At 32.8% G+C, this 18,074-nt stretch overlaps 1 protein-coding gene across 1 annotated transcript; it reads right to left on the bottom strand.

The window, feature by feature from the left end:
- Window positions 1–12,366: 12,366 nt before the first annotated feature.
- Window positions 12,367–14,668, bottom strand: LOC132747559 (protein Fer3-like). Its single transcript, XM_060736969.1, has one exon. It carries the CDS (start codon window positions 14,414–14,416, stop codon window positions 13,697–13,699), a length of 720 nt encoding a protein of 239 aa, XP_060592952.1. The 5' UTR covers window positions 14,417–14,668; the 3' UTR covers window positions 12,367–13,696.
- Window positions 14,669–18,074: the final 3,406 nt, after the last annotated feature.

Here is an 18,074-nt window from a genome sequence, read left to right as displayed (position 1 = left end):
AGAAAAGGATAGTTTTAAACAGAAAATTCAAGTTTTTTTCTATAAATAAAGGATTTATTTTCATCTTGTGATATGAAAATTATCATATTTCACTCGTGGCTACTGATACTCGTGAAATATTTATTTTCATACCTCTCGATAAAAATGAATCCTGTATTTAAAGGGAAAAAAACTTGAATATCCCCTAAAAACATTATATTTTAATATTAAATATACATGTACATGTACATGTACATTATACAATGCTGTTTCTCAAAATTTAAATTGTCATCAATAAATGACAAAATTTACAAAAAAATCACGAAATTTTCACACATTTAAACTGAAACCGTGTTGGTTATTACACAACACAAATAATTGAGCAGATCTAATTTCTGAACCAAAAACTGTCATTTTTCTTCTTCGAAAATCGTAAAATATATGCTTATCAAAACCAGGTAAAAAAAGTTCTTTCTCCAAATACCATGTCCGGACAATGGAAATCCGTCACAGCTCGAATTTATGCAAATTAGATAATATCGTTTTTCTCTACCGGCGAGTAACGATTACCTAAAAAATAAGTAACAATGACATTGAAAAAAACACACCACGAGTCACCGCGAGTCACCGCGTGCCACTGTCAATGAATGAGACATACCAATTCTTAAATTAATTGTTCTTTTGTTGTTTTTTACTAGTATTTGTTGATGTAAATTTCATGGCTACGCAATATTGATATATTAGTTACACTCGGTCTTGAGAAATCCACAGAATTTTAACATATCTCGAAAATTCTCGTATTTTTACCGAGATATCTGTTGATATGGCGCGTGCCGCGTATTAAATTTACTTCCATGGCGCGTGCCTGTGTTCGAGTCGTCTGCTACTGAAATGGCGCGCGAAACTAGCAGGCGCGTGTCGATGACAAAACAGCAGATCAGATATTGTCCGATCACAATCGATTACAACACATTTGTCAAACAAATTAGTTTATTAGAGTTATTTAAAAAGTTAGTTATCCGTTTGACGTTGACAGCATCCAGTCACAAAGTAAGGACAGAGTACAAGTAAACAAATTATTACATTTGTATAACGAGATGGGGTATCGAAAAGAAATAAAAAAAATCATCCGACGAAAAAATAATCCTATGTCCTCTTTTTCATATGAAACATTCAAATGCGTGTTGTTGTTTTTTTTTCGTTGTTGTTGCTGTCTTTTTCGTTGTTGTTGTTTCGTTGTTGTTTTTTCTTGTTGCTGTTTTTTTTTTTTTTTGGGGGGGGGTGGTTGTTTTGTTGTTGTTGTTGTTTTTGCTGCTGCTGTTGCTGTTGTTTTTGTTGTTGTTGCCATGTGTGTTTTTATGGGTTTTTTTATTTTTGATGTTGTTCTTTAAGTTTTTGTTGTTCTTGTTGTTGTTTTAACATTTTGCATAGATAATATAATGTTCATAATTTTTATACCATTAGTTTCGTTTAAATATTATATGACATTTTTACATTTTTACATAACCTTTCTTCTACATTACAGTAGCGAAGTTATTATATGATATGAAGCGGGATTAATTATAAACTAAACTACATATTTACATGCGAACTAATAGAAGATCAAATATAATACTGATGTAAGATATAAGTAATTAGGTAATAAAACTTTGACGTGACTGTCCCAGGTAAGCCGCGCGCGATCACTTACAGCACGTGACACATTGGTGCAAGACACTAAACTATTTAAATAAACTAAAATAAAGTGTTCGATTTGGAAATATAAAATTTTTAATTAATATGAATATTTGATATTATTATTTATTAAGAAACATTGATGAAATAAAATGCGTATTTTCATCTTCTGTACTTTCGCTGAACAAAAAAAATATTTTCACTGCAGTGACACATATTTTCCGTATTTTCACTGTGGTCTTGTCGGACTACTTTCTTCTAAATTCATCCAATACACAAAATTTAAGGAGAAGTTTTTTTAAATTGAAACTTACAAAAGAAAATTTATATAATAAACAGAAAATTCAAGTTTTTTCTATAAATACAAGATTTATTTTCATCGTATGGTATGAATATTTACATATTCCATACCACTTGATGAAAAAATATAATGTATGTATAGAAAAAAAAACTTTAATATCCTATATCTATTAAAATGAAAATTGTGAAAAGATCACAAAAGAATTTGTTATCTTGAATGACTTTAAAAATATGTGTATGATTAAAAAAAATATCATTCTGCTCTCCGATTCATGAGTGTTATATTTGCCTACATACTAATGTACTTTTAACAGACTAATATCTATTTCAAAATGGTACAGAAAACTTCAACACAAACAATGCATTTTTACAGTTTCATCAAACAATTCCAATTTTGATAGAGAGAGAGAGAGAGTAATACTGTTCAATCAAACAATTAAACGTGCGGAAGATAACGGCACACAGCACGGCTTTTAGAACAGCTTCCAGGTGCACCTTATTATCGTCTGCTGCAGTGGAAACGCCATTTTTCACGGTCTGTCCGAAAGCAAAACCTCGGAAGCTGTTGCAGAAAAACGTGTTGCATTATACCGTTAACCAAACAATATTACAGGTAATATCTCTTTTGATCTTGGACAACATCTTGTATAAATCTTGTCAGTTTTCGGTATTATCTAAAAAGTATAGAAAAAAATGGACAAAACTGAATATGATCAAGGTTAATTAAATCTTCATGTACACATTTTGTTGCCCCTATTAAAATACATTGTTTATCGTGTTGCAACTGTGATTTCCACGAAAAAAATGTATTGAGTGACGAGCAATCGTGTAGCGATTTTCATATTTTTCTTTTAAATTTTAATCCTGTTTTTGAATATGCGACAGGGGCATGTGGGCATTTTATGCCATGATTTGTTAGCGGTGACTAAGCTACTTCAAGCACAACATAGACCCGACAGTTAAAATGTTGAATTCAAGATCATACCACGGGAGTCGTTCATCAAAAAGAAGGGACACATAGAGTAAAGTAGTTGACGATGAGGAGGGTGAGGGGGTTGGGGTGAAAGATATAGATGATAAAATATTTTACCTTATTCATCTTTTACTTTTTTTCTCTTTCTATTCTTTAAGTCAAGCAGCTTAAATAACAAACTTTTCTTTACTGAGGCGGGAGAGGAGGTCTTAATTAAGATGTTCATATTAATAGCAACGTGAAGTCGTGATTCAAATCCTTGAATATCTACGAGGAAAGTAAATGATGATAATAATGAGATGATGATGACGACGACGACGACGATATATATTGACTAATTCAACTCATTTTTCCCTGTCTCTATATTTTTTTTCTTTTGCCTTGCTAAGATTAATGCAAATAATCTTCCTGGTGATGTTTAAAAAACTGTACAAAATGTATTCGTTTTTATACGTCTTTGACCTTATTCAAAACCATTTGACAATCTTATAATCTTTTTTTATGATTTGACATTTTTATTTTGTATGCCAACGTTAATGTTTTCTTTAAGGATAGAGGTATGTAACCATGGTTTAAGACTGTTTTTTCATCACTCCTTTTCTATAGATGCAGCATGCACGAAAAATATCAAGTATGCCCTAATATCGGGCACCTGTTTGTGCAAATATGCGTGCGCAAAAGGGATTAGATTTGTCATGCATATTTTCACCCCGTACAGTAAAAAATCTGTAATAAAATAAAAACGAGTGACAAAAAAATGTAATGACTGATAGTACATGAAGTTTGAAACATTTAAAACATGTAAACTTTGAACTGATACTTATATCCGTACATATTTTATTCTTCTAAATTAAAAATCAACATTAATTCAGAAAATTTACTCTCTCTTTTTTATTAAAAAAATCAATATTTTTTGTGTTTAATTAAAAAAAAATAACTAAAGTTATTTGATACCGGAACACGTTTAGTGATTTTTATCCACAACAAAACTCGTATTTTCGTAAATTTCTTACTGATTTTGAGACTTATATGTACTTGTTAAAATAACATAAAAAAAAAAATTGTAGCATCGTTTACACATCGAATACAATATAACCATGCTTAGTTTTGTTGCATTTGACGTTGTACGTAATTTTCAGCACTTTTCGTTTTTTCCACTGTCATGTTTTTTGGGGATTTTTTTTCACTTCCTTTTTTTAAATATTGACATTTACAGTTAAATCCTTTTAATCACAGCTGATAAATGATGTTTCAAGTCTCTTTAACTCTCATTACAATAATTTAATAAAAGTCGACCAGGCTTTAAAGGGAGAAATTGGACAATACTTAAACGGTAATTGCTCGATAATTCATGTTTAACATTTCAATTTTTCGTTTTTCAAGCACCCTTGAACACCGGTATCACAAGACGTTCAAGTACGGTATTTAAAGACGGTGGACACGGCTTTTATCAAGTATCATTTTTCAAAAAAGGTTCAAGGCGCACACAATTGAATCTCTTACCGCTGCATTCGTTATTTGCTCTGTCTGATATCTGTCGAGGCATTTTAATAACTAATATTGCAAGCTAGCGAAATGAATAGGTTTATAAAATATGCATGTAGAAATGAAATATCTTCAGTGGAACGCGCATTGTATCAATTTAACATTAACATCCATTGATGCAAAGTGTCACAGCTTTAAGTATTTTTTTTCCGTGTATTATCGCACTATCAAATCATAATTTCAGTAATTTTTACGGCTCAAATTAAAAATAGAGACTTTTTTTAACATTTGAATCATTCTATAGCGGGTTTTCCCTGATATATCATCTCATAAATATGTTGTTTTTAAATTGATACTATAATTATAATATATAAGAATTCTGATTTAGTTGACAAAATATCTGTAAAATTTAGAAGCGTACATTTCAAATAGAGGTCACGTGCCTGATTTTACGAGTTATAATAAATTAATTTTACCCTTAAAATTTAAACTGTTCAAAAGGATAATTTTGACGTCTGCCGATTTAAATAGTGTGACCAATAAAAGCTGAAGATGTAAAAATAAAAATGTTATAAATAGTGATAAAAATGTTTCCGTATTGTTCTGTGGTTTATAAAACTATAAAACATCTTCGACGTCAGTTTCAAATTTGAATAAGACTACTTCGATATCTTAAGACGACCAACATTCTTTCTTAAACGATCCAACAACCCATAACGATAGAAATAATGTTAAAATAATAATAATAAAAAAACAAATAAAGCACTTTGTTTCATTCTTTGCAGAATGTGAATCTTTAAGTGTCTTCAGAATATATGATTTTTGTGTTCAGTCATTTCAAATTGTTCCATGAATAAAAAATATAATCAAAATTTAACCCGCCCTATCAAAGTAAATTATCATTATAGGCACATTATGCCTTAGAAACGATAATTTTGTCCTTCTTTAGAAAAGAAAAAAATAGGTTTTATAATGTTTATATAACAGTTTAAATGCTCGTTAAATGAATATTACTTGACGAAATTAGCACTGAATGTAAAAATATATGTCAATAAAGTAGCAAAATGTAAACAAAGTAGTATTTTGACTTCCATACAAAAAACTAAATCAAGATAACTATACTAATTGCAAAAAAGCAACAGAAGACAAGGCTGGTTTAGACCACAGGCCAGTAAGTAATTTTAAGAAACTATATCTGAACACTAAAGCTAAAGAACTTTTGGAAATGAAAATAAAAAGCATTTCTTGGGCATAATGGGTCTTTAACTGATATTATTGAAAAAGAAAACGAACTTTAGATATGCCGTAAGACTGGTGGTTTAAATATTCCTGTAACACGTGCACACATGTAATCATTTAGCCACGTGCGTGTTCACTTTAGCCGGGCAATCTTACAGAAGCCAAATATTTCTTTTTTAAATAGAAAAAAAACATGAAGGAACAAATATGCCGACTGCTCGAATTAATTTATGATAATTTATGATAATGCAAATACATTGAATTCAATATCGCTCCATTGTTTCAAACAAAAGAAATTAGACGTAATTGAAAGATCTAAATTTTCAAAACCAGTTGTTGATTCTAATATAAACAATTAACTGTTTATTGGCAATATTTGCTCCCCAAACAAATTTCTGGCGAGGACGTGATCAAGTGTGCTTAGAAAACCCTTAGAAATCAGGCAGTTTACAGCAATAAAATATTAAAAAATATACCATAGCGATTGATGGAATACCTGACAATAGTAAAGTCTTTGAAAATTACAGACACACTTTTATACCGCAAGATCAAGCTGAAAAGCTGTATGAATTTCTAAAGTATATAATTACCCGAATGTATTTGATTTTTGAAATTCACACAGTACTGTTAAAACCGCTGGTTCCTTGTGTGAGTGCCTTTTTTATCAGACGAAAGATGTGGCATTTTCTTTTTTAAATTATAAGACACATATCTGAATAAATATTGAAGTAAACGATTAAGAGGAAAAAACGTTAACTAATCCAATAAAAAACGTGACGAATGCTGGATGGTATATATGGTCATTTATGTACACTTACTGATGTTTTGCATATTCATGTATTCCATTTGAGTTTTTCTTCATTTATGTTATAATTTTTTTAACCTTTTTGAACATTTTATTTTAATAAAATTTACATTGAAAATACTGTGAAATATTTCGTTGAAAGCTATTTCTTTGTTCACATGAATGATAGAAAAGGCCCGAATTTCTTCCTGATGGCATTGAAAATAAGGATACTGAAGTATTTCAAGCAATGACGCGTTGTTCGGGCGATATTCTGGTAGCAAGTTTGCTTACATATGCAACAAACAATTATTCCCTGTGAGCAGTCAGGTAGTCTACAATTTTGCGAAAAGCTATGTTTTTCCCGAAAAAGTTAACCGCTCATTAATTTGCATTTGTTAACAGTGATTCTAATCGTTCGTTGACGTAATGGTGAGATATAACGGACAAGGGCGGATGTCTTTCTCATAAAATATAACTTGATTTTGAACACCGTGTGTAGTTCATGTTCAAATTTCCATCGATAATACGCTTCACGAGGTACAATTTTTAACACAAACCGGAAGTGACGACATTTGGCAAAGTAGACGCTCTGCGGTACATGCTTTGCGTCTGTGTGTTAAATAACCTGTACACCGTCTACAATTTCCACAAAGCTCATAAAACATATCGTGTGAAATGTCTACCCCCGTAGTTACTACACAGATTCAGAATGTTTTAAATTGATTCTTAAATGAGAGACAACATTCGACGGTAAAAGGGAAGGCAGGGAAGGCGTAACCGCAAGATTTACATCAGAGCGTGCCAGCGATTGTAGTTTTTGCAAGCGTTTTACTGATTTGAATGCTAAATCTCGTAATATCTCGTAAAATCTCATAACTCGTCAAACGGGAATATGATATTTTAACAAGTAGATGAAAATGGGATCAAGTCAGTTAAGGGATTTCAAGCAAGTTTTTTTCTACTTCTGTCATTTAAATGACGAATAAAATTGAAAAATCAAGACAATCATTACATTACTTGTCTGATACATTTTTACTGATACCATCATAGAACAACAATATTTTTGTTATTCATTCCAAAGTTGTTCAGATTTTTTTTTTTTTTAATCCATTTTATTGCTTGCGAAACAATTGTAAATCTTTCTTCTGTAACGGTTCTAGTCAAATAAAAGATGAGCCAATTAATGTTAAAGTTAGCAAGAAAATTGAAAGAAGAATAATGAAGTTTTTTCAAAATTGGTATGATACAAAAGACATAATTGGGTAGGTACAGTGTTCAGAATTGGTATGGTATAGTGTTCAAAGTTGGAAGTTAGAACATGTACGGTACAGTATTCAGAATTGATATTATACACTTTTCAGAATTGGTATGATATACTTTTCAGAATTAATATGGTACAGTATTCATTAGTATGATAAAGTGTTCATCATTTGTATGGTACGGTGTTCAGAATTGGTATTGTAAAGTATTCAGAATTGATATAGTACAGTGTTCAGAACAATGTTCAGAATTGGTATGGTACAGTGTTCAGAATGGGTATAGTACAGTGTTCAGAATTTGTATGATACATTGTTCAGAATTGGTATGGTACAGTATTCAGAATTGGTATGGTACAATGTTTGGAATTGGTATGGTACAGTCTTCAGAATTGGTATGGTACAGTCTTCAGAATTGGTATGGTACAGTGTTCAGAATTGGTATGGTACAGTCTTCAGAATTGGTATGGTACAGTCTTCAGAATTGGTATGGTACGGTGTTCAGAATTGGTATGGTACAGTGTTCAGAATTGGTATGGTACAGTGTTCAGAATTGGTATGGTACAGTCTTCAGAATTGGTATGGAACAGTAATCAGAATTGGTATGGTAAAGTGTTTAGAATTGATATGGTACAATGTTCAGAATTGGTATGGTACAGTGTTCAGAATTGATATGGTACAGTGTTCAGAACAATGTCCAGAATTGGTATGGTACGGTGTTCAGAATTTGTATGGTACAATGTTTGGAATTGGTCTGATACAGTATTCAGCATTGCTATGGTAAAATATTCAGAATTAGTATGGTGCAGTGATCAGAATTGGTATGGTACAGTGATCAGAATTCGTTTGGTAGTGATCAGAATTTGTATTATTCAAGGTCTCAGAATTGGTATTATACAAGTTTTCAGAATTGGTATAATTCAATTTTTCAGAATTGGTATAATTCCATTTTTCAGAATTGGTATAATTCAATTTTTCAAAATTGGTATAATTCAATTTTTCAGAATTGGTATTATAAGAGTTTTCGGGAACAGTATAATTCAAGTTTTCTGAATTGGTATGGTGCAAAAATTAATACTGGTATCATAGAGAGTGGTCAGAACCATGGAATAAATCTTATACACGTTTCTTCCAGAACTAATAGACCAACGTGTTTAAACTTGGTAAGTACCGGTAACACATTTACATTTGTTTGATTTTTTGTTTGATACGGTTCTTAAGTCACACCGACACAGTATAGGTCATTCGGCGACGTTCCAGCTTTACTGGTGGAGGAAGACCTCAGGTGCCCTTCCGGGCATTATTTCAGGCACGAACGGGCACCTGAGTAGAAACAACGACGTTCCGTAAGCTAGCTGGATAGCTTCCTCACATGAAAGAATCCGAACTCCCTGTCGGGATTCGAACCTACAGCGGTGAGGGGCAAGTGGTTTGAAGTCAACGACCTTAACCACTCGGCCACGGACGTTTGTCGAGGAGGCGCTTTCTTTTAGCAACAGCATAACTTTATTCTGATATATCTGATTGATTAAGCTGAGGTGAGGAGAAAATGTGAACACAGAATATGTCACAGATGTTGTTGATATACATGTATATATTGATCAGTGTATGATTAACATCAGTGAGTTCAGCAAGCTGTGGTTTCATGTGTCTTTTAAAATATCTCTGTATCAACTTAATACATTTATACATTTTAGCTCTTGAGATTTAAGACAATGAAATTTTATAACGTTTGAAATAACCCTTTGACGAAACTCAAAATCTCTTGGTAATGAATGCAGTGGTGGCAGTGGTGGTGGTGGTGGTAGTTTACCCTCAGGATAACGCAGTTCGGCCACCGCATCATTCCTGGGTAGCCGTTTACCAGTACTTGTTGCCGTTCAAATCGCAAGGAACGGATAACTTCTGTACATGCCAGAGCAGATGTACAATTCGAATGACCGAAGGAAGGATTTCATGATCAATTACTACGAAAGTGACCTGATATTTTACATAACGTCTTAAATGGCGTATCTGTAATCGACCTTGGTTCGATTCCCGGACGGCGAATGTCACTTTCAATGTGATTGATCATGAAATGCAAGATTCGAGTCATGCTGCATGTTATGCGAGCATGCTGCATTCTAAATCTATGCGAGACATGTTGCATGCATGGTTCATGCTAAGTCTATGCGATATGCGAGTCATGTTGCATGCATGGTTCATGCTAAATCTATGCGAGTCATGTTGCATGCATGGTTCATGCTAAATCTATGCGAGTCATGTTGCATGCATGGCTCATGCTAAATCTATGCGAGTCATGTTTCATGCAAAATATATGCGAGCCATGTTGCATGCTTAATCTATGCGAGTCATGTTGAATGTTTAAGCTGCGCTGGACGTTCAGAAAGCTACAGTTTCACGGGGTGTATTGCATGCTTAACAGGGCTCGACATTAACGGTTGTCCGACTGCCCGGGACAACTAAAAGTTTGGTCCGGGCAAGTTATTTTGAAAAGCACTTGTCCGATAGGGCAAGTGAAAATAAAAAGCATCATTGACAAAATGCATGTACAAAATGAATAGAAATAACATCTTTTCATTTATAAACATCTTTAAAACAAAAATACACCATGAATTATTATCAATAATGTGAATATACTACGGTCATGTACATTTGTTGATATAGGAAACGGAAGCAAAAATATGAGCATGCGCCGCGGTAAGGTAATTCTCTGTTCTAATAATAGACTATATCTAATTTTGTACAAGGTAATTCCCGGGTTATGCTGTTGTTTAAATTTTGATGTTTGCATGTAAAGATATCATTGAAAATATGTAGATAGTCATATTGATCTTTAAATATAATTGTTAAATAAAGTTTTTGCATTAAAAATGATTTATTGTTTAATCTAATATAACAACATTATGAACTTAGTAAACGAAGACTCGTTTACGGCTGTTGACTTGATGATTGAACGGGGAATTTCCTTACCGCGGCGCATGCTCATATTTTTCTTTCCGTTTCCTATATCAACAAATGTACATGACCGTAGTATATTCACATTGAATAAACAGATGAACCGATGTTTTAGAAAAACTACTAAATACAAAAAATATTTATGAGCTTGTTTGTTTTTCTGATTTATACATTTTTACCATTTTTAGGTCAGGACAAGTAAGTCGTAGGTCACGGGCAAGTAGTTTTAAAAACTACTTGCCCGACAGGACAACCTGATTCAAAAGTTAATGTCTAGGCCTGGCTTAATCTGTGATTACACTATTATGTGCCTAAGCTTAACAGTCATTTTGCATGCTAAAGTTTTGTGAAATGTTTTACTTGATACAATTGTGTGGGCCATGTAGCATGCTAAAGTAACGTGCTTCAGCTCAGCTGTATGGACCTTGCAGCATGCTTAAGTTGTGCGGGATGTGTTACGTGCTACAGTTGTGTGGGCCTTGTAGCATTCATAAGTTGTGTGGAACGTGTTACGTGCTACAGTTGTGTTGACCTTGTAGCATGCTTAAGTTGTGCGGGATGTGTTACGTGCTACAGTTTGCGTGGGCCTTGTAGCATTCATAAGTTGTGTGGAACGTGTTACGTGCTACAGTTGTGTTGACCTTGTAGCATGCTTAAGTTGTGCGGGATGTGTTACGTGCTACAGTTGCGCGGGCCTTGTAGCATTCATAAGTTGTGTGGAACGTGTTACGTGCTACAGTTGTGTTGACCTTGTAGCATGCTTAAGTTGTGCGGGATGTGTTACGTGCTACAGTTGCGTGGGCCTTGTAGCATTCATAAGTTGTGTGGAACGTGTTACGTGCTACAGTTGTGTTGACCTTGTAGCATGCTTAAGTTGTGCGGGATGTGTTACGTGCTACAGTTGTGTTGACCTTGTAGCATGCTTAAGTTGTGCGGGATGTGTTATGTGCTACAGTTGTGTGGGCCTTGTATCATTCATAAGTTGTGTGGCACTTGTTACGTGCTACAGTTGTGTGGCCCTTGTAGCGTGCTTAAGTTGTGTGGGTTGTGTGTGTTACGTACTACAAACGTGTTGGTCATGTTGCATACAACTATATAGCAGGTGGGTTGTATGATTACATTATTGGGGTGTTGATACATTCTACCGTATTGGGTTTTGTTTCATGTTGACGCGAGTATGGTTTCAATCTTAAGTCATTTCTTGAATATACTGAAGTCGAATCCAGCCACAGTTTTTTTTTCAGGTAGCATCAATATCTATGTTTAAAATTAGTTTGTGTTTGCATAGATTAGTTTTGAAACATTGTAACATATGGTGAAACGGGTCGCAATTAATCGATATAAGGAATGTAAACACGGTCATATAAGTTGGCTTATTAGTTAATCATATTCTGCAAATTCTTCGAGTGTTTCTATCGATTTTATATTCTAAGACAATGTGCAAATTTCAGTTTTAATCTTTTATATTTTTTTATATAATAATTATATCCTTTGGTTTAAAGTTGCATCAACTCTGCAAATGTCATATGACGAGGTGCAACTTCGTGCATTATAAAACATATGAAGACGCCTGAGTAGAACCAAAGACGCTGATAGCTTGATTGCTTCTTCACATGAAAAGTCCCTAATGAGGTTCGAGCCCACAACAGTGATGGACAGTGGTAACAGGTAAATATTTTTTTAAAATGGGTCTTGGGCAACAAATACCAACAACGTTTATAATTTTATCATTTATTACCTCGAGATCAAGGAAGACAACTCGCCAAGGAAGACAATTCGTCATGGAAGACATATAACATACATTTAAATGTATGTTTAAATAATAAATAAGTTTATATGACAAATAATAATCATTAGCTCAACCAATACTAAAGGAACAAAGACATAGTACAATGTTTCCTTTAATCTTTGGTGAATTATAAAATGTGATATTTGCATAGTACTTGAAAAACAATGTATGACATTCCAATTTTAATGAAAAAATATATTTCAACAAAATAATAAAATATCATCAATGCCATTTAAATCAAAATGCAAATCAGTAGATTCCTAAGCAAGCTTGTAAAAGTGCTATATTTTCAAACTTTCAGTCTTTATCTATACAGGAAATGACGTCATGTCTACAACAGAGGAAGTTACGTAATCTAATTTTTAATGCGTACAAATATAACTGTTACATGAGAATAACCCATATATATAAATTTCTTCAATAAAGCAAGACAAATCGAATTGCAACAGTATGCTTTTCAAGAACTATAGAATAAGTTACTAAGTTACTAAGCCATTTTAATACATTATATTTAAAGATACATGTATATATAAAAAGTCAACCCATAAAATGAGACGTTTACAAACATAGTCTTTAAATAATGAACAACATATAAAAAGAAATTATCCCCTAAAAAAATTTTTAAATGTCACTTCGAAGTAACTTTATAAACCAAAAATTTTACCTACTGTCTTTCCCCAAAAAACAATTGCAATTCATTGTCAAACAATTTAATACTGTCCATTTTATGAGATAAAAGAAAATTTAAGAAATGATATTTTGTTACAAGATACATCGAAAATCATATCTTTACATGGTTTCGGTTCATTAAGTGTTAAAACGAAAAAAGAATTAAAGCTTTCGTTGCAAAATAGAAAGTAACGTTTTTTTTACTATTAAAACTTCTTAAAAAGCATTTCTATAATATTTTAGTTAAATTAAATTATGTTTTTGAAATGAAGTACATATAAGGTAGATTAAAGAATCCGATAATAATAATAATAATAATAATAAAAACACAAGACTTTGAAATCCCACTATTTTCTTGAGCTAGCTTGCCACATTTTTATGAACACATAAATAAAAAACATAGTACATTTATTATCTTTAAACATCAATTAATATATCATCAACTGACCAATGTATTTACACGCACACAAAATAATAATAAAATAAAATAAAAACAAAATAAAAATATATGAATGAACACAAAAATTATCACATTGCACTTTTGTAGACCTCCGACCAAATTGTTCAAACTCCACAAATATTTTTTTTTAATCATCTAAGTCAACGTCACTACAATCTTGTCCGTCCAAAAGTTGTTCCGATTTTCTTTGAATTTCTAATAATTTAACATTGTCAGGTTCCTTTCCGTCAGAAACATCTTTCATGAATGCTATATAAGTCATAGCCAGTCTAAGAGTTTCGATTCTCGATAGTCTTTTCTCGTAATTAAATGCTGGAAGACGTTTTCTTAACTCGTCAAACGCTTCGTTTAAATGAAACATACGTCGGCGTTCTCTAACGTTAGCGGCTTTACGTTGCATTACTGATTGTACGCGTTTACGTTTAGGTTTCTGTCCATTACTTGTGCTCGTCGAGCTATTCGAACCGCTACTACTGGCTGGTGAAACTGAGCTGTACGCGGAGTGATAGTAGTTCTCGTGCGTTGGATACGGCACGTGCGATAACGGGGTAGAGAACGACATTTCAGTGGCTGGAATGTATGTTGGCGTCGACATTAAACCCACATCACCATGATGAACGCCTGGATATCCCATATAAGAACTGTATGATCCGTCAATGCTTTCTGGTAAATGGTACATTGATCGAGCCCCACTTCCGGCGTCTGGGGCTTGAGTCCAGTCGTATTCATGGTATTGTAGTCCGCCGTTTGTTAACGTATCTGGTGCTTGAACAGGATATGATGTGAACCCCATATCGTACCGGAAGTCTGACGGTTGCTCGTTTTGTTCAGCGGTTAAACTCGCCATGTCTTCCGATCTTTTTTATTATATTTTCTTAAGTCTATTCATAAATGTTTAAACACGTTTTTATTTTTATTTTCAATGTCTATTTGTCTCCTTTTTAAATCTGTTCCTCTAATTTTTTTAACACAGAAGTGGTTTTAATGTTACTCTCCACGTTTTTCTTTACTTGTGTGAAATATTTATTATAATTTCATCCGGCTAAATCATATACAAGTGCCTCTTTCATATCATATCACCTGAATTGATATCATTTATATACATAACCAGACGAAAGTACCTGCGTTTGACAAACAGCATCATACGTTGCGGCGACAGGTAAATCGACACCCATTGGCTGATACGTTGTACATAAAGTGTCGCCCATGCGCGTTAAGTGTCAAGTCGCGTGTTGTGGGCGGGGTTAAATATTGTCGCGCGCAGGCACACGACCGGCATTCAACAAGGGGATGGTTGTCTCATATCGGTAATTTCAGCGAAATAACAGGTAATTTGAGTAGATTATTGGCTACCAGGATTTCAAAAGACACTCTATGTATTCTTCTAACTTAAAATGCAAACATCAGTTGTTAATAAACGATTCATTTATCTACAGAACGGGCTGTTAAAATTTTCGCCCGTAAAATGCGCCATGATTTTGTATTCATTCTTATAAAAAAGGCAAAATTCCGCTTATATTTCGCGTTTCTGTTCTTGTTTTGCATGCTTTATATACGGAAAAAGAATCACTGAAAACATTAAATACAAACATTTTAACTGAAGATTCCCAAATCGTATTTAGAAATCTAAAATCGTGAAAAAAATATTTCAACGCTTTGTATAAAAGTGCATAATTTGATAGCATTTATTTATTTATTTATTTATTTATTTAATATATCTAAAATCATATTTTAAGTTAACACGCTCTATGAAACAACTACATTTATGTAAAAGTAGTAGCCACCACTAAAAAATGAAAAATAGACAACATTATTTACACAAATAGATATTCCTTTAGTTTGATATTTAGAGGCAGGTTTTGTTTTCGCATTTGTCTTTAAACTTTAAAATTTTACACGAGCGCTGAAAAAAATGTTAAGAGGTAGAATATGTTATAAAGAAGCTACCAAAAAAATGCCGTGACAACTGAAATAATAACTGTTAAAAAAGATTCTGCTAAATGAATTAGCAAAATACATGTACGTTGTATATAAAGTTTTTTTTTAATGTAACGGGAGTTAGAAGAGAATTGTCTTTGTGGCTTTAATATATTCTTGTTAATTTAACTTAAAAATAGACTTAAAAATTAAATAAAATTAACTGATATGCTGACAATGCTTATTACAGTAACAGTACAGAACAGAACTTTTATTTTCTAGACTTATACAAAAGTACATCGCCTTGTTAACATGCAGTGAATACATATAAACAACATAATCACATAAATATATGTATGGCAAGTGATTATAATAAATATAAACTTACCAACTTCATAAGGGGATGAACTACAATTGAGAGTTCGAAATTGAATTTCTTAGTTTTAAAGCTTCTTTAATAAAATTTGTTAACATTTATTAATATTTTTCTATTATAGGATATTTCTAAACCGAAAGTTTAACTGGTCAGGTCTCGAAATTATGACCGACTCGATACAAGACTACTTCTCACAGTTGATTTCTAGTCCTAACGACTATGTCGAGGTCATGTGGCAATTATCCAGCTTTGATGGTGGAGGAAGACCTCAGGTGTCATTCGTACATTTTTTCAGGCACGAAAGGGCATCTGAATAGATCCACCTACTTTCCATAAGCTACCTTGATAGCTTCCTACAATGAATGAATCCAAACTGCCCGTCGAGATTCAAGCCTAGTGAGGGGGCAAGTGGTTCGAAGTCAGCGACCTTAACCATCCCGCCCATGGAGGTCCATTGACAATTTGTTTATATAGTTGTTAGAGATTAGTTCAATTATGGTAACATAATTTGACCTTACCAGGTTACAAATGTAGTGTAATTTGGGGGAAAAAAAATAAGTTTGATTTGAACGTCGGTTTGATTCCACCCACCTTTTTATGTGCGCATCTATAAAGTTGAAACATCACGCCAATAACTGTGTTAAATGAAATCATCCACTTATCTTAAAATCAGTATAAATAAAGTGATAGAAAAATGACTGGATTTTTAAACATTAATTTTCTAGTTAGCACGTGCCAGTTCGGATCTTTTTATAAAGAGAAAATTATCAATAAAAAATTAGCACCGTTTATTCAGTTGCAATTGGACTTTCTCCCTTAGTTTTACGGCGGGGTTAAATTTCCGGTAAAAAAACTGCAAAACATTCGGTGCTTCCGTTCTGTTTAAAATAAAGTGGAGAGGTTTCGAACCGGAAGGTCCATGCCGTGTACTGCTATTATTTAACACCACCGTAGGTATTATAACAACTTTTATAAGGAGAGCGCAGCGGTGAAAACAACATGGAAAATAATTATGGGTGTACTACCTGTAACTACCTGTAGTCAATTTGAATCCCTTTATCACGTGATCATAAATAATATGTTACCTTAATAAGGGAATTTGTTGTTGTTGTGGTTGTTTCTCTTCGGGGGGGGGGGGGTTGTTGTTGTTTCTTTTTTTCTTTTTTTTTTATGGTGAGAGGGATTTTTGGTTTGGGTTTTTGTTGTTGTTTTTGTTTTGCTTCTATTGTGGGGGAAGGGGTAATTTTTGTTTTATTTTTATATCTATTTTTTTTCTTCTATTTTTTTTTATTTATTTATTTATTTATTTATTATCTCTTTTATGACGGGGTATTTGGGGTTTGAGGGTATTTGTTGTTTTTTGGGTTTTTTTTTGTTTTGTTGTTATTCTTTCTTTTTTCTCTCAACTTATAATCGTAAAATAAATGTTTTGATTTCTATAGGTACATAGATTAAAAACCAATAGTGTCATAAATTGTACTAGTTATCAATTAGTTATTAATGCATGAATATTCATTAGCTAATGACTGACTATACATGTATTATATCTGAATCAGAGCTGTCACTGGTGGCTGACAATTGAACGTGGTTTGTTTATTTAGCCTGACACCTAGACCTATGTTTGATACACTAAAATAGACAGAAAACAAACAAACATTAGTGTCAATTCTGGGTCGTGTGATTTGGCGGCCGGACCTTTATGTATTCATCCGCGTAGCCTTTTAATAGATCAACTCTTCTTTAACAAGTACGATATAGACTCCGGACGGATTTAAATTTGTGTATATAATACTAAAAACCTATTAAATGATAGGTAGAAGTTAAATTCAAGACATCTATATTGCACGTGCTAAAAGAAAATTTTTAAATTAATCGATGAAGCGTCTTTATGGAAAAAAAACAAAAGTTATTATATCATTGCTGCATTTCGATAGTACCTTGATTAAAGGCTCATTATGTTCAATAAATGCTTTATTTTTATTTCTCAAAAGCATCCTATTTTTTTTTATTATTATCTTTTTGCTGGTCTGATATAGCTTCCAAAAAGATGCTCATCTTTCTGGACAATCTTGTGCTCCTGTTGCATTTTCACAATTTTAATACTTAAAGTGGTATAGTATTTTATATCGGAGCTAAATGATTTTTTTTCCTTTTTTGCTAATTTTATCACAAATATTTTCTCCAGTTGATAAGCAGCCAAGATTTATTAAAG

Source organism: Ruditapes philippinarum, unplaced genomic scaffold, assembly GCF_026571515.1.
Source record: "Ruditapes philippinarum isolate M1 unplaced genomic scaffold, ASM2657151v2 ctg205_1_1_1_1, whole genome shotgun sequence".
In the NCBI taxonomy this organism is placed as follows: Eukaryota; Metazoa; Mollusca; class Bivalvia; order Venerida; family Veneridae; genus Ruditapes; species Ruditapes philippinarum.
Note: the sequence above shows the minus strand (reverse complement) of the source record. Positions and strands in the feature narration are given on the sequence as shown.